The 17,653-nt window shown below is 47.5% G+C and overlaps 1 protein-coding gene across 1 annotated transcript; it reads right to left on the reverse strand.

The window, feature by feature from the left end:
* Positions 1 to 325: 325 nt before the first annotated feature.
* On the reverse strand, positions 326 to 17,630 carry ARFRP1 (ARF related protein 1). Its single transcript, XM_074969278.1, has 8 exons — positions 17,489 to 17,630; positions 15,910 to 16,009; positions 15,426 to 15,513; positions 14,854 to 14,936; positions 12,489 to 12,570; positions 11,831 to 11,901; positions 2,798 to 2,898; positions 326 to 1,263 (listed from the first exon to the last, which is right to left on the reverse strand). Exons 2-8 carry the CDS (start codon positions 16,000 to 16,002, stop codon positions 1,176 to 1,178), a joined length of 606 nt encoding a protein of 201 aa, XP_074825379.1. The 5' UTR covers positions 16,003 to 16,009; positions 17,489 to 17,630; the 3' UTR covers positions 326 to 1,175.
* Between the last annotated feature and the right edge of the window lie 23 nt (positions 17,631 to 17,653).

Below are 17,653 nucleotides of genomic sequence, written 5' to 3' on the forward strand. Positions count from 1 at the left end.
TCATGTCCAGATATTAGCATAGCCACAGCACCCAGTCACCCCTGCCAACACCTCTTAAACTTCACTCAAGTGTCTTGTTTCAGAAGAGGAATTAACAGAGCACTTGTGAAGGTACTGACTCATTAATAGTTTATGATCACTTTAGCAGGCACCCACCAGGCCTGGGGTTTGGCTGGGAGAGTGGCATTTTTGCATTCTATTTCATTTCCGGTGACCAGAAGCCTGCTGCAAAGGGCAAGTGCCACTAATTCTTTAGTGTGGAGGCCTATTAAACAACTACATCAGCAAGGGAGACAGGCAGAGCAGCATGAAGCTTTATTGTATACTTATCCCACCCAGCTTACAGGCACAGCTTTCATCCTGGAACACACATACAGAGGGCCTCAATCCCTCCTAATTACAGTACAGACACCAGGTATTCTCTCAATTAGACAGATAGCACAATAGTGCTATTGACAATCAACACGAGGCGACACTTCTGAAGGTCATTTTCCAGTTAAAATAGCCCATTGTGAGCTTATATGCCATCATGCAGCTGCTGGGGTGCTGGCTTCCATCTCTGCGGTACTGTAAAGTCACAGCTCACTTTGCCACAGTGGAAATAAAACTATAATCAACATTGACCCTACCCATTGCATTAACAACTGCATAAATAAGGCCAGTAATACCACCTCCAACGATCACTGGGGTGGTGGAGTGCAGACCTTTCCCCTCTGTCCTTCACACACACAGAGCTACCACCTTTGATACAATTAAGGTTTGGAAGTAGCTTCCATCAGTGACTGGAACATGAGAATCCAATGAACTGGCCTCTAGCATCTATTAGATTAAGAACCCAAGAATCATACATCCCACAGCCTAAAGCGATGAAGTTCAAATCTCTAAATCCTCTGCAGTTGCACAGCCTGGCCGCAGCATGAGTTACCACTCAGTATCTGGGAAGGCTGGGTGCTCTCAGGCCAAGGGATTAATACACAACACTAGAAATATTTTCTAGTCCAAATCCTTTGCTCTTACAGTTCTTTTTAGATAGAGAAAAAGAATGTTTGCCTCCAAAAACAAACAAACAAACAACGAAAGAATCAGGTGTAATAGGAGTCCTGTGGACCTTCTTCTGTAGAGAGAGCAGTCTGTATGGGAAGAAGCTGTCCAGGCCTCAGTTACCCAGCACCTTTTTACGTGATGTCCTTCTGCCTGGGGGGCCGGTGAATGTTCCTCACCACGCATTTCACCATCCACTCAATTCCCTCGTTCACCCCATTGCTGAGGAAACACAACACAAAAAGCAGTCATGGCCCCCACCATGCCATGCCATGCCTACCACCCACCCCGGCATGTTTAGTTCTCTCTATTCCCTGCAATCCTTCATTTGGATTATTACACTGGCTCCTCACGCATCTGAGGAACAGGATTCAGTTGTATGCATCAAATTTTAAAAATATTCCTCTCTTCGGTTCCCTGTTTATGCCTTTTGATGTGGGTCCCAGCTCGTACACCATGTTTTAGATCCAATTTGCTGGTAGTTAGTGGCTGCGTGAAAGGCTCATGCAAAGCATCAAATCAAATCACTCAACGTTCGGCAGGGTAGGGACTTTACTCAATGTCTGGTCAGCTCTATGCCCAGGTTTGTAAACCTCCCAGACTCACCTGAGTCCAGTTTGCAGGGCCCCCCTTTGTGATTGGGTACTAACACCTCTGCCAGGCTTCAACACCGTTTGAGTTTCTCAATTAATTTTCCATTAGGTCAAACCCCAAACTCAGAACAACACTTGGGAAGAAAATTCCGCAGAGATCAGAGTGTTTGCGCACAACTCTGGGAACTGGAAAGGCTGCATTTCACATGGCTGTTGGCACCCATTCCTGCTCCAGGCATCACCTAGATACCGAGCTTTTGTTCATCTCCTTGGTGGAAATTACTTCTGTACAAGGGTTACATCAGTAGCTCTCCTATTTGAGAAGGTTCTTTTCTCCTGCTCTCTCTGGTATTACTGCCGTAGGCTTGCAAGGCATTGCTGCCAACTAACCAAAGCTGGCAGGGTATGCTCGACCTGAACTGGATTCAGAGCCTGCATTGTAGCCTTTTCTAACCACTCATAATACGACTTTGCATTTATACAGAGTAATACTTTTCATCCTAAGAGCTTTATACAAAGTAGGTAGTGATTGTTAGCCCCACGGTACAGAGGGCGACATTTGGAGAAGTTAAGTGATTTTTTTCCCCCCAAGGTTACACTGGGTGATCACCTGACTTCGACCCCCTTGTTCTAACCGCAAGCAGCACCTCAGTCACCTGTGCATGCATGCTGCAGTATTGTTCTCAGGCCTATCTACTTTGAAATGTAAGTACATCTCCTGCCTGAGAAACCAGAAGGATGGCAAGAGGGTAGTTACTTCTCTTTTTCTGAGAACAGACACCCACCCACCCGCCCCTCCCACTGCCAAGAGTCACAAACGCAGTCATATTCCCATTTGGTTTTCTGTGGAAAATGCCTTGCGGAAAAATTAACTCATGCAACTGGGATCATGGTGCTGCGTCATTAGGCAATAAAGCCGTCACCAACTGTTGCACAATCCAAAGTCTCAAGGTCCTATAGCACTAAGCAAGTTCGTGAACCAGGGAGGGTACCTGCTCTTAGTGCAGACGAGCAGTGCACACAGAAATCCCTAGGCCCACAATGCTGTCCTCCTTTCCCCTGCCCCGTTTCTCTGAGCGCCCTGCATGTGGTTAGCTCATTCTAGCAACGTACACTCGGTTGCGGCAGTATTTCCCCAGGACACTGTCCAGACCCACACTTACCCAGTGAGAGCTGAGCAGGCCTGCGTCAGGCAGTCTCTCCTCCCAATTTTGTTAATGCAGTCACTAAAGGCTGTCTTGATGTCAGGGATTGACAGACAGGTCTGTAAGGGAAGCCATAAAATATAAGCCTCATATGCTACAATAGAGATCATTGGCCCACCTTCCTGAAATGGATCCTACTGTGCCCAGAGCAGTTTCCAGTATTCCACCTCCTACTGAAAGCAGAGAGGTTTTCAGCTGTTGTCCAGGGTGCTCCACTTGAACTCTGCTCTCTGACCATTGCTAACCAGAACATCACAGCCTCACCCTTCTTTCTTTCCATCTGAAACTGAATGATCTAGCCTTTGGAGTGAGCTTTAGTGTTTTTGAAAGTATAGAAATGACCTCACTAGCTTCAGACACATCTATATTTAGGTACGTAAACCTGGCTCTCCAAGGCACAGGCCTCTCCGAGGCAGAAACTGTCATGCCAAATTGTGCAATGGGTTAGTGACACAGACCGATATCCCCTGTGGAGTGAAGTACAGAGCAGAGCACCCTCTGTATCCTTTTCCATCCCATGTGCATGGAAAGACTCCCTCTTCCCATCCACCAAACAAGCCCTCCTCCTCCAAATCACTCCCTACAACACCTGGACTTCACAAAGCCTTTCCAAAACCACCTCAACAGGGGGCCTGCACCAACCCCAGCTCTGGCCAGAATCCTAGACAGAAAGGAACCACTTTGTCTGTTTCTGTAGCAGACCCTGAGAAAGAGATGGTGTTTCCTTAGCACTGAGTGCACTAGCAGAACTCAAAGAAAACGGCTCAAATGTCATCTCAGCTCACGTCTCTGCAACATTTCCATTAGCTGATGTGGCCTCCCTAGACTTTTCTTCTGGCAGGGAGTAGTGTATTCTTGTTAGTGGGCCCGTGACTCAAACTCGCTTTGCCTGCAAACTTTCTATGCCATTGGGTCAGTTTGTTCTCGGTTGACATAGGCTGACCAGTTCTTGGGTGCAGGTACATTGTCCACGTGCCCAGACTGCTAGGAGGAGTGGATTTTAGAACATGTAAGTGAATAAAAAGAAGAGACGGCCAACGTGACCTACCCTGCTCCTAACCTTCCCCGACACAACATTGCCATGAGGAAGCTTTACCCTTCTCAGACTAATGAATCAAGCTTTTGACCTCTCGGGTCAGAATGGCAAGAGAACTTTGGTTCTCCCCTCCTCCTGGCACCACTGGAATCCTGTAGTTCTCACCTCTCGTTCCCGTCACTGCTAATCAGACACAGATTACAGAAACTTTAGAAAGCGTTAGGGTCAAATGAAAGCGTAGCTGTTGAAATTTTCACTCTGGCTTCCCTCAGTGACACAGACTGTCTGTCACTGGAAAGCCATGATCTCATAATTATCTGTGTCCTGCTTGCTAACTGCCACATTGACATTTTCTTACATGCTTGTGCAAAAGACAGTTGGAGCTGAGGCTCCAGAAACCAGCAGTGATTAATTAAAAAGCCTCTAAAAGACCTGAACAGACTTGAGAAGTTTAATTAAAACGTGATTAATGTACACATGAATGTTAGCCACAGGAAATGATTTGGTTCAGAGTTTCCACATTTCTAAATTAGAGCAGAAGGGTGGAAAAGAGGAGATGTGATGACGACATGTGGTGGCCTAAGTAAAGTCTAGGAGCCGGGATCTCATACGCTCTAATTCCTGTTCCAACACTGATGCTCTCTTAGTAGCCCTGGACAGGTCATTTCAGTGCTTTATTTTTAACTAGGCATTAGCCCAGCCTCCCTCTTTGCAGGCATAGTTTGAACCTGCAGCTGGTTACAGGCTCACACCTACTTTTGAGCCAGTTAAGTATCTTGTTCAAGGAACAAATCAGGACTTTATCTGCCCAAGGAGCAGGATTTTGCACTCACAATTAATGCAGACAAGGAAAAAACACTACTGGTATAATTTGTGCAGATTGTGCCCGCCAGATGAAAATCCATCTTCAACAAGGCTAGACCTTAAATTTATCTTCCTTGTCTGCAAGATGGGGATAATGATCCTTGACACCTATTGCAGCGCACTGAGGCGTTGCATGGTTAACATAGGGGAGTCCTCTGAGGAGGAGTGCTGGAAGGGAGTACCATTATTCTTCAGTGCTCCTGAAAGCGAGAGGCTATTGGCAGTTGGAGCCAGGGTTAGCATGTGTTTCCCTGCCCAGCTCAGCCAATGCCCCCGACTGTGACCTTGTGCACCTCCCCTTGTTATTCTAGCCCTGTCTTGCACTTGAACAGTGACGGCTAATTGTGCAATTTCTTGTGAGCCAACCAGGACTAACAGGAAACCATTTTCTCTTGTGCCCCAAGTTGGGCTTTGAACTCCTGCTCTCCAGCAGCGAAAGGTGAGTGTACAAATCCACTGTACTACTTAGACCAGGGGTCTCAAACTCCCAGCCCACGGGCCATCTGCAGCCCAAGAACCTCCCCAATGTGGCCCTTAGGGCTCCAGCAATTTTGGGGCTGGGTCTCTCCCTTGGCCCTGCCTGCCGCCCCCAGGTGCTCCCCCCCCAGCCCACCATGCATCCCGCCCAGGGCACCAGCTGCGCAGTGGAGCTGAGCAGCTTCTGCCTGCTTGCTCCACGTCTGCCGGACCCTCCCTGCAGCCCCGGGCTGTGCCTCCGCGCGCTGCCCCCGCCCCGAGCGTCCCTGCAACCAATGGGAAGCTGCGGGGGCAGTGCCTGGGGGCAGCCACGTGCGGAAGCCCCCCAGCCCACCCAAGAACCCCAGGTAAGCGCTGCACCCCCACCCCCTCCCAGAGCCTGCATCCCCAACCCCTCCCACCGCCAACCCACTGCCCCAGCCCAGAGCCTGCACCCAGCACCTAAACTCCCTCCCAGAGCCTGCACCCCAATCCTCTACCCCAGACCTCCTCCCCCACCCAAACTCCCTCCCAGAGCCTTAGGCTGGCGGGGGCTGGAGTTTTGGGGGGCGAGTTCTGGGCAACATGAGTGAAATCATTGGCCCGCTGGGAGGATTTGAGGACTGGCACTGGCCCTAAGGTAAATTGAGTTTGAGACCCCTGGCTTAGACCATATGCTACAGTTCGCCAGCCGTGGAGCCATAACAATCAACTCTCCACTTCTTTAATCGGCTGCAACGTGTAAATACGATATGTCCAGTCACCTGTTGCGTGGCTCACTCGAACCCTAACTGCGTTGTGAGTCAGACGGGCCCTTGGAGAGGCAGAACTCACAACAGAGGGTCTGGAAGGTGAGTGAGACACCACCACACTGAAATGATTGCGCCCCTACAGATTTTGTAGGCATTCTCTCAGCACAATGTTCACTGAGCAAAGAGAAGGGCAGAGCTAATCACCTCCTGACAAATAGAAATTAAGGCCAAGATCAGTACTAGTGAAGATGAAGAGCGCTGCCTACCGGGAAATGCCCGCTAGGAAATGCGTAGTATTTACTGTAACATGACCTTTTTTTTATTTGGAAAGTGCGACTTTGCAGTGCTAAGCTGCTGGACGTTAAAACCTCTGAGGTAACTGACGTTGAAGGGACACCATTCAGCTTATCATGTTTTGATAAGCTACATCAGATTCTCCACGGAAGGCTTGTGGGTAGCACAGAGCACTGACTCATTTGGCTATAACGTCCGATGTGACTTTTCAGAATCTCTGAAAAATTCCAAGGAGCAGCAAGATGTAAGCGAAGAGGCGAGAGGGCCCTGTAGGATGCTCTGTGTTACGATCTGGAGCTCAGGGAAGAGAACAGTTCTACTGCCTGGACTGGTATTTTGGGATGGAGCAGAGGGGGCACATGCACATATGCACCCCTGCTACCCCCATCTGTAGAAACTCTCCTGAATTACAGGATCTAGGCCTTAAGTAATAGGGGGCTTTTACCTCTCAACTGCATATTCCCCCTTTAATCTCCCCCCTCCCTCTAGCGTGGGTACATCAACAGCCCACGCATCATCACAACCCCAAGCGTTCTAACTGTACCGCACCAGCGAGCGAGGCCCAAGGTGTACCGACTTCAAGGAATTCACTTGTCCTGATCCAAACAGGCTGGTAAGGCACACTATTGTTACAGCAGACATCACCTACTGCTGCTGTTACACCCAGCCTGCCAAGTTCTTTTTCTCTGTGGGCAAGCAACTTTTGTCTTGGAAGAAATACTCGTGTTAGATTGTGGCTGCCTAAGGTTCTGGGACAGAGGGAGTGGTGTGCAAAGCAGGAGCATTTGCTCTCTGCTGTGGGCTCTGGTTCGAGTCAATTCTAAAGGCAGAGTTGCTCCCTGGGAATCAGGCTTTGGTGCTGGGCTGAGACTGCTGAAAGAAGGGACTGCTGGCATCTGTCATCCAGGACTGGTATGTGTGTCACTACAGTCAACAGATTACACTTGGAATATAGCCAGACTCTGCATCACTGGTTTCTCCTCCACTTCTTGAGGCCTTGCTTGTTGGCTTCCATCTGCTACCGCTCAACAGAGAGGCAATGCTACAATAGTAGTGTGGTGACTTCTCTCATCCAACCCCTTTACAGTCTTGACCCTTACCATGGTGGTACAGTGGACACCGCTACAACACCAGGTTAGTTTGATATTAGGCCTGGTCTACACTACGGGGGGGGAATCGATCTAAGATACGCAACTTCAGCTACAAGAATAGCGTAGCTGAAGTCGACGTATCTTAGATTGACTTAGAATCACTTACTTTGCGTCCTCGCGGCGCGGGATCAACGGCCGCCGCTCCCCCGTCGACTCCGCTTCTGCCTCTCGCCCTGGTGGAGTTCCGGAGTAGACGGCAGAGCGATCGGGGATCGATTTATCATGTCTACACTAGATGCGATAAATCGATCCCGGATATATCGATCACTACCCGCCGATCCGGCGGGTAGTGTAGATGTGGCCTTAGATTCACTATAAGCTGGAAACTGATTTGGCTTTCAGAAGATATCCCAGGCTCCCACTCACAGGCTTTGGAGGATTGGCCAGAACAAAAGAAAGCAGGATGAGAAATAAAGACTATCTTCACTGCTGCTCCCTCTGTCCAGTGCAAAATAGCCAGCCTGGAGGCTTTTCAAAAGCACTGTAGTTCCAAGGGACACGCACACCAGCCCCCTACGGGTGGCCATTCTCCATGATCTATTAACTTCACATGTTTGGCCATTGGAAGCCCTTCTGTGCTGTGATGTAGAGGCCCAGAGCATCAGTCTACTTCACTGTGTCCAGATCTCTACGAAGGACTTGGGGGGAGATATTTTCACCACTCATGGCACGAACAAACTTGGAGAGGCTCCACCTCAATAGTAGTTTTGAATGCTGTAGTCATCCAGGAGGCTAGGAACAACTTTTACACACTATTTCGGTCACTTCTCTTTCTTGTTGGCCCTGCAATGATGGTTACTTATTGTGACTTATAGAACCAGGCAATCATTGACCCTCAATGGAAACGCAGGTCAGAGGAAAACCAAGGCAGGGTTTATGCTGACTACATTAAGCAGCCAGTGCACTAGGATGAAGAATCTGCTTTGAGGATTTAATCACGCTTTGTCTCAAGAGGAAAAACAGCAGCGGGGTCAGCAGTAGGTTGTTGATACAAGGATACACCACTTTTGACAGAGTAGTTGCTTTATTGCAGCCTCCAAAAGGAAGGCATGAATTGGCATCCTGAAAACCATTCCTTTCGGCCAGACACATTTGAATGTTTTGTGCTTGGGAGAGAACGTCAGCATAGTTTAAGATTATTTTCCCCCCATGCTTGCACAGTGATGTTTTAGAACGTCATTTTGTTTCTGATGTAAAACCATCTAAACTAAGAACAAAGTGATGGAAATCAGATCAGTAAGCACACAGGATAGCATGTCATTACAACCCACACAAAGACTGCCCTGGAAAGGTCAGATTCATTAGTTATTTCAAAGCAAAGTCACACAACTGCGGAAACTGTTTTCACTTGAGGAATAAATCTGCACCTCAGCTCTCCATAAACAGTAAATTCCATAAAATCCCTTTTATGAAGAATGGCTGTTTCCAAGACACAGTCACTTCCCAGAATGATCTTGCTTTTAAATCTTAGGAGCAGGCTTAAATCCTTTTATGAAGGATCTAGAGAGGGCTCCAGGGGAAGTGCTGCACCTGTAGGGACCCTGTCTATTTTCATGTCCTCGACTGGAAAAAGACAGCGATGTCGCAGAGCCACAGTGTCAGGAATATGCTTGAAATAAATATGGGCTCTTTAAATGCCTCACGAGCAACTGACTAGCAGGATACGAATAAGATTGGGACTGTTCTGCTAATTCCAGGATGGGCAGCAACCCTGCCTGTGAGAAACATTTAAAGAAAAGAAAATGCATGACCAGCATACCCAATCTGCCATGGTATTCTTGGCTTCCTAGAATATAATCTTATTTTATGGAGAGGTTAAAATAGTAGGGATGCAGTGTTTCCTAGTGGATACAGCACTGGCCTGGGACTCAGACCTGGGTTCTATTCCTGGCTCTACCACTAAGAGGCTAGCTGACCTTTGGCAAGTCACTGCCTCTGTGCCTCAGTTTCCCATCCATAAAATGAGGATATTAATACAAGCCTCCTTTATTAAGCACGTTGAGATCTACTGCTGAAAAGTGCTACATAAACTAGGTATTACCAAAATTAGAATTGCCAGTAGGGGCAGGAAGAGGCAAATTTCCTAAATCCTGCACCCTAACAACTACGAGGCAAGATCACCAAACTCCATGAACACACAGCTATCCACCAGTACTCCTCCCATCTCTTTCTGTAAGGCCTATCAGAAAAAAAAACAGGGGCTCTCCAAAGCTCTGGGGTTTCAGACTTCATTTTCAGAAATGTCAAATGATTCCCTTGCAATGACCACATCTCCCTAGATTTACATACCACAGCCCATACTCAGAATACGTTATAAATGGGCAGGTCACAGTTTTCCAAAATAAAATGTTTTTTGCATGAAGTTTCAGCCCCACAATTTTCCCATGACACTGACATTTTTATCACCCCAGTCACACAGGAAAAAGAGCGTAAGCTCACATTTATGCAGGTTTGACTAGGATAAGCAATCAAAAAAATGTAAACTTGTCTAAACATTAGGGATTCCCACTCAAAACCACTTGAAATATCTTTGTGGGAGAAACCTGAGGTTTCATAGCTCTGTCACCAAACCAGTCTGTCTTCAACCAGTCTAAATGCAAAAAGTTCTGATCTGAATCTTCAGACTTAGCACTGACTATGCATCGGATATATTAACAGGAGCTGTATTGTACCATTGGTGGGGTCCCACACTCCGGTGAGCAGGGTGTAGCCTACTTGCATTGAACTTGCATTCTATGCTTTTGACAATGCCAAATGCTGTTACTCTGAAGTGCCAGGGCAAACTGGAACAGTTCTTGGAACCAGTGTATATGACTGGTTGTGAGTGGCTGAATATGAGAGTGAAGATGGAAATGGATTATGGGGCCCTGGTGTAAATTACAGTGTTTCATGACAGCTTATATTCCAGTTTCCCCACAGTAAAGCAGCTTCTTTTACAGACAGAGAATCTGAAATAAGAGATTCAGTGACATCCTCAAGTCACAGAGCTCGTCAGTGGCAAAACTAGGGCTAGAATTCAGGAGGCCCTGGCACTCAGGCCCATGCTAATTCTTCTAGATCAGGGGTAGGCAACTTATGGCATGTGTGCCAAAGGCGGCATGCGAGCTGATTTTCAGTGGCACTGACACTGCTCAGATCCTGGCCACCGGTCCTGGGGGCTCCGCTGCCAGCCTGGGGTTCCATCCGCCGGCCCCACTCAGCCCACTCTGCAGCTGGCCCCAGCCTGGGGCAGTGAGGGGTGCAGACAGGGGCAAGAGGGGACACAGCTCACCATCCCCACCTTAAAAATTGTTCCAGTGCCACTGTACTGGGATATTTTTAAGTCCTGATTTGCCACATGGAACAGCGCACTGCATTTGACGTTGAGATTAGAATGTTCATACAAGAACTGGAATCAGACTTTTCTGACAGATTTCAAGATTTCCAGCAATTTGGCCCAGTGCTTTCTTTTCTAATTAAACCTGAAAAGTTCAATGAAAGTGACTTGGATTTGTCTGTATTTCAGTGGATAGGTGTCGAAGATTTCGAAATGAAGCTCATTCAGTTAAAAAGCTCAGAACTCTGGGCAAAGTTTGGAGATCTGTGGAGTGCACTTGATGCATCCGATGAAGAGAGCTGTAGCTCACAAAAGCTTATGCTCAAACAAATTTGTTAGTTTCTAAGGTGCCACAAGTCCTCCTTTTTTATTAAAATGTATCTGGCTCTCTCTAGAGGATGACAGATGTTACTGCAGCTCTTGGAATTTCAGGTAGACCATATGCAAAAAGGAAAGAGAGAAGTCTTACATTTCCTTAGAACAGCAAACTGTCACCCAAACAGTATCCACAATTTGATCTGAAACTACAGTAGGTCTATTCTGTAATTCTAGATATCCAAGAGAGTTTTGAAATTATAAACCCAGGAAAAAAGGCTGCATCTTCTGCCATTCACAGCTTTTTCCAATGGAGAACTGTAGCAGAGACTGTCTCATTGAGTAATGCTGGTCTGGTTCAAGGAAAGAACAACGAGAGCATCTCATCACATGATTTGTCACACCGGTATGAGATTACATGAGCACCGAGTTTCACTGGGTGTTATTACTCATCAAAAATTGGATCAGCTGTATTAGGTCAATATTTTAAAAAAAACCAGCCCTGTACTGTGTTGGCGTTTACATAAAGTACACAACAGCTACTGCAAAGATGGAAATATTTGCTATAGAGTCATTTTACAATGTGGGAGGCGGGGAGGGGAGGGGAGAGAGGAAAATACTTGAAAATCAAATTCACAGCAATTACGTCGAATAGCAAGAAAGCATTGCCATTGCTCAGCCTAAGAGCAGGAAACAAATGCAGAGTGAATACACGGCCCACCTTTTTTAAGCTAAAATAAAATATGCAAGAAATTTGCTCAGTTGAGAACACAATCTACGGGGTGGAACCTCGGGAGATGATCTTACCTCTACATCCTGCTTGTTAGCTAACACCAGGATGGGAACCCCTTCCAGAGCTTCACTGGTGACCACTTTCTCTGTAAAGCACAGAAACAGGCAATGTCTAGGTAACTCTAGAACACACAGAGACTCCTCCAAATACAAACATTACACTGGCTGGATAGACAGGAGTGAAAGGCACCACGTGCATCACTCTTTACTTTGATCACACCTAGAACCAAATTAGTCATGGCACAAAAACATCACAACTTCCACCCTTTACTTTGATCAACTGAGTATTTTATGCAGGTATTAATTGGATAAGGTTAACACCTGTTATAAAAAATTTGCTACATTTGGAATAAGGGACAAAATGCTGACAGACGAGGAAAACAAGACCAAGGAAAGATCCAAGAGAACTAAAGGCGACTACAACTAAAGGTTTTGTCAGTAACAATGTCTGAATGACAGAACACGCAACATGGCTAAACAGCCCCATTGATTTCAAAACATCTACCTGCAAAGTATGCAAGCCATGATATGCCCATAGGTGGTCACATGCGTAACACAATCAACTGTACATTTCAATCAAAGTGGCTGGAAGGGGTTTGACTGAAATAAAAGGAAGTCTTCACAGGATATAACGATAAGGACATAACTACAGGTAAAAGCCCAGCGTACTCACCAAAAGCTCTTTTAGAGTCTGAGAGCCTCTCTTCATCAGTGGAGTCGATAACATAGATGACCCCATGGGATTCAGCATAGTACTGAAATCACAGCACAGGCGTTAGTCTCTAACAGCTGGGGATGCTTGCTTGTCTTTTCAACATTGATGTGGATTTAATATGATTTTTGGAACTCATGAAAGAGACGGACCAAGATCAAATAGCCAGAGCCAGGCACGGTCCCGGCAGTTGATTTTGCAAGCTCCATCTACGCAGATCTGCCGAAGTTCCTCTATCCAGACAGGTAAGATGCACTGCCCGCTCCTCCTGCTGTGCGTCTCCTGCTGAATTCTGCCAATACACCTCAATCTCGACTTACAGCGCCCTGTGCTAGTCCAGAGCCACAGGCTCTCGTAAGCAGAGCCTGACAGTGGTACTCAGCTGTGCGGATGTTTTCAGATGTGCACAAATTCACAAAGGGTTACATAGAGATGACAAAACTCATTACATTTGTTCCAGGAAACAGATTTGAACCGGTTGAGCTGGCCTCACCCAACAGAGCACCACAGCGTGGATTGGGTGGCTTTTAGCGCATGGTACAAAGTGTGTTTAGTCAAGTGTTCTATTAACTATTGATCTGGTAGCTATGAGGATCCGTTTGTCAGACAAGTACGCCCAACAGTAAAGGTGGCTTGTCTGGATGACCTGCGGGTACATTTATTCAATTTTACATTGGACAGCAGCCAGATGCTATTGTGAAGGGTATGTAATAATTCTTCCTGGCAACGTAGGTTATAACATGACACAGGACTCTGCCGGAGAGGTTAGTGCCCAGCACGCAGGGCTCTTAGGGATGGAGACTGCTGCTGCTAACAGTTACAGACATTACTTTTTCACAGTGCTGTAATAACCAAGAGGCATGGTCAAGCCAAAAATTCCTAAGTTCTAATACTGGCTTTCATAGATTTTTAAGGCCACAAGGGACTATTTGACCTCCTCTCGTACAGGCAAGAGAAGCTCCCCCAATAATTTTTGCATCAAACCCGTAACTCCTGTTGGAGCGATAATACCTAGCTCTTGTAAAGCACTTTGAGATTATGGATGAGAAGCACTACACAATGAAAGTCAGTATCAATATCCCTATTTTACACTTTATAACCTATCTTTTAAGAAGCTATCCAAGCTAGACTACCACGTCCCTCTGTGATCTTGTGCACATAACTTCTGGGTTAATTAAGCTCTGCCCCAATTTCCTCTACTTGTTATTTAGGGATGAGAATAGTGGCGCTTACCTGACATGGGTGCTGTGAGAAGTAGTTAGTGTCTGTAAAACTACAGTAACTCCTCACTTAAAGTCGTCCCGGTTCACGTTGTTACATTGCTGAGCAATTAGAGAACATGTTCTCTTGTAACATCGTTTGGCAGCTGCCTGCTTTGTTCACTGCTTGCAGAAAGAGCAGCCCATTGGAGCCAGTGGTGGGGCCTTGGAAGTAGGGTGGACCAGCAGCCCCCCCATCAGCTCCCCACTCCCCTAAGTTCCCTGTGTGGCAGCAGCCCAGCTGCGCTGAGCAGTTCAGCTGTCCCTCCCGACACTGCCATGTGCTGCTCCCGCCCTCTGCCTTGGAGCTGCTCCCCGGGAGTCTCCTGCTTGCTGTGGGGGGGGGGGGGAGGAGGAGGAGGAGAGGGGTGTTAATGTCTCCTCCTCCCCCCTGCTACTTTACCCCATTTCCACAGAGCAGGGGAGGGACACGACAGGGCTCAGGATGGAGGGAGCTTGCTGACAGTAGCTGCTGTCTCAAGTTGCCGATCTACTTAAAAAGGCAATGTACTTAGAGTGGGGTCAGCCCTCTCTCCCCGCCCTCCATTCTGTACTGCCTTGTAGAGTGTGAGACTACATTAACAACGTGTTAACCCTTAAGGGCTCAGCCGAGGGTTAGTTCATCATTTAGCAGCAAGGCATTCCCTGGGAAATATCCCACCCTCTGACTTCACCACCTCAACCAAGCTTCACAATCATCATTGCTGTGTACAGTATTAAATTGTTTGTTTAAAACTTATACTGTGTATGTGTGTGTATATATTAAAATATAGTCTTATCTGGCAAAAAAATTTTCCCTGGAACCTAATCCCCCCCTTTTACATTAATTCTTATGGGGAAATTGGATTCGCTTAACATTTTTCAGGAACGTAACTACAACATTAAGTGAGGAGTTACTATACGTGTAACTGTTAAATATTAATTTTTGTGACTCTCTCAAACAGAGAAGTGGAACAACAGCACAAGGGTCAGTGCTAAGGAGCAGGGCTGGCTAATTATAAAGTATCCCTGTTTCTCTGCAACTCTGAGACACAAAACATTTAAAATAGAGAAGTTATTTCCCCTACCTTGTCCCAGAGGGACTGCAGCTCATCCTGTCCTCCAAGATCCCAGAACATTAGCCGGGCTTTGCCCACATCAATAGTACCAACTAGAGAAGGGAAAGAAGAAAAAATAACCCAATGCAGACTGACTGTTCTCTAAAGCAGGCAGGCATGCATAGTCCCACAGGAGGGAAGGCAGGTTGGAAGAGCAGTGTTAATCCTCAGCAGGATAGCAGTACCTATCATTGGCAGATAGTGGGTTAAATTGACCTTTGTATCAGCAGATACAAACCCATTGATTTCAGTGGAGTTACCCCAGTGTAAGTAAGATCAGAATCAGGCTAACTTCAATGGTGTTACAGTGCTGAATTTGGCTTAGCATCACTAAATGGGGCACACTCGCCTTCAGATCCAGCATGTTTTCTCCATCTGATGGAGAAGTCCATTTGCTCTTTAAAGCATGCGTGGGCATGTGGGGGGGTGTTGGTAGAGTCACTCTGATCAGGAACTATTTTCAGAGTGTAAACTCTTGGAATGATCACTTGTTGTCTAACTTTGTATGAGGCAGCAAAGAACCTCTAAACAGATTCACTTACTGTTTAAGCCCACAGTGGTAGTGATTTTGGATAAGCTCATCCCCCTGTAGGTCCTGTTAAATCGGGTTTTAGTCTGCTCAAGGAAGGTCTGAAAGGGAAGAAGAAATAAAACTAGCTAGTATTATATACTCTTTATTGGCAAGGACAATCCTATCCAAGACCTGTTCTCCCCCTATTGGATCAGGATTCGCCATGAAATCTTAGAATACAACACAGACCTTAGTTTTCCACTATAGCACAGAGCCATGGAAGAGTTCACAGGTGATTATGCGCTTAGCGAAGCCCATGCTGGTGTGTGTCTGAAGGCTTATTGTACTAAAATTAGATGCGTGGGGGTCAAATTCATACTTGGGATAACACCACTGAAACAACTGAAGTGACACCAGGGAAGAAACTGGCCCGTGCTAACATAGTTGTGTTTTTGGTGAGGAGTGAGTGGGGCTGCATGTGCCCTCCATGTTAACGGGTAACTAAAAGCACATACCGTTTTCCCCGCATTGTCCAGCCCAAGGATCAAAATGCAGTACTCATCCCTCCGGAACATGTACTTATAAAGTCCAGACAGCAGTGTATACATCCTGCTCCTGCAACAAATATCAAGACATCAGCAATGAGTCTTCCCAGGGCCTTCCATTCAACTGTATAATTCTGTTCACTGCCAGATGATATACAATTTTATATTTATATAGCACCTCACCTTGTGGGATCACAGAGCAACTCACAGACTCTAGGAGACTGACCTTAAAAAGAACTCAAGGCCAGATTTTCAAGTGCTCAAACTCAATATTTGGGGGTGGATTTTCAAGAGAGCTCAACTCTCGTTTAGGCATCTAAATAGGCCCAGATTTTCAAACACGCTCAGCACCCAGCAGCTTCTGTCACGACACTGATGGCCAGATTTTCCAAAGAGCTCAGCACCTAATGTGCACCCCTCATGCTGACCATTTTTGAAAATCTAACCACTTATTTTGGTGACTAAATGGGAGCTGAGCACTCGTATTAGTCTAGATAGCTCTCTGAAATGTAGCTACCTCTGCAAAAGAAGGGCGACAGCCAGATGCATAGCACCCACACATGTGCAGAGAGAGGGGGTATTTTGACTAAGAATGCAGAGGGCAACCCCTGACTCTGATGAGACATACTGGGGCACACTTAACGATTACACTGAGCAGACAGGACCTATGTTTTAAAAGCCTACGAAAACAGTTTCTTGTCAGAATTCAAACACTCCCCGGCAGGACCTCCTCTTGCAGGGTTTGCAGTGTACACATTACATCACCACCTGCATGAGGACCAGACCGTGAAACTGACTAGTCCGTACCCTGAGTGAGGGTGGCAGACTCAGACAAAGCCAGATGGCTGCTGTACAAACAAGAAAAGGAGGACTTGTGGCACCTTAGAGACTCACCAATTTATCTGAGCATAAGCTGAAGTGAGCTGTAGCTCACGAAAGCTTATGCTCAAATAAATTGGTTAGTCTCTAAGGTGCCACAAGTCCTCCTTTTCTTTTTGCGAATACGGACTAACAGGGCTGCTACTCTGAAACCTGCTGTACAAACAAGCACTCTTCCATGGGGTCTGCCTAGCAGGGGTGCGCGCACACACTTCGCCCAACCGAGGCCAAGTTTACTTCAGGTTTATGAATGGGATGATACGATGTGGTGGCCCGTGAGAGCAGGAGGCTGAACTCGACGACTGAAGGCTCGATGACTGATGGCTGAACTCGATGCCGTTCCACACCTATGACAAGGGGGTGTTGGCCTCTCCCTGGGAGCCAGAGGCCTGCAGTCACAGCGACCCACAGAGCCCCCAGAGTCTACAGCAGGGCCCACAAGCCCACGCCCCCATCCCCGGGGTCACCCGGCTCCGGCTGCCGAGCTGGGGCCGGGGCCCAGAGATTCCCCCTCCCGCCCATATCCCCGGGGTCACCCGGCTCCGGCTGCAGGGATTTGGGCCGTGCCCATCGACCCATCCCCGCCCGCCGGGGCCCCCCCAGCTCGAGCCGGACCCGGGAGCCCCGCGGCCGGTGGCGAGCGGGGGGCAGTGAAGGCCCCGCCCCCTACCTGGGTGACGGGTCTCGGCGGCCCCGCAGCCCCCCGCTTCCTGCTGCGGCTCCGTATCAGCCCCCCACCTGGGTGGGCAGCACCCCCCTCCCGCCGGGCACCCTGGGAAACGGAGTTCCTCCGGCTCAGACAGCCCGCGCCAGCGGCTCGGAAGAGGGCGGCCTA

Source organism: Natator depressus, chromosome 13, assembly GCF_965152275.1.
Source record: "Natator depressus isolate rNatDep1 chromosome 13, rNatDep2.hap1, whole genome shotgun sequence".
NCBI lineage: Eukaryota > Metazoa > Chordata > Testudines > Cheloniidae > Natator > Natator depressus.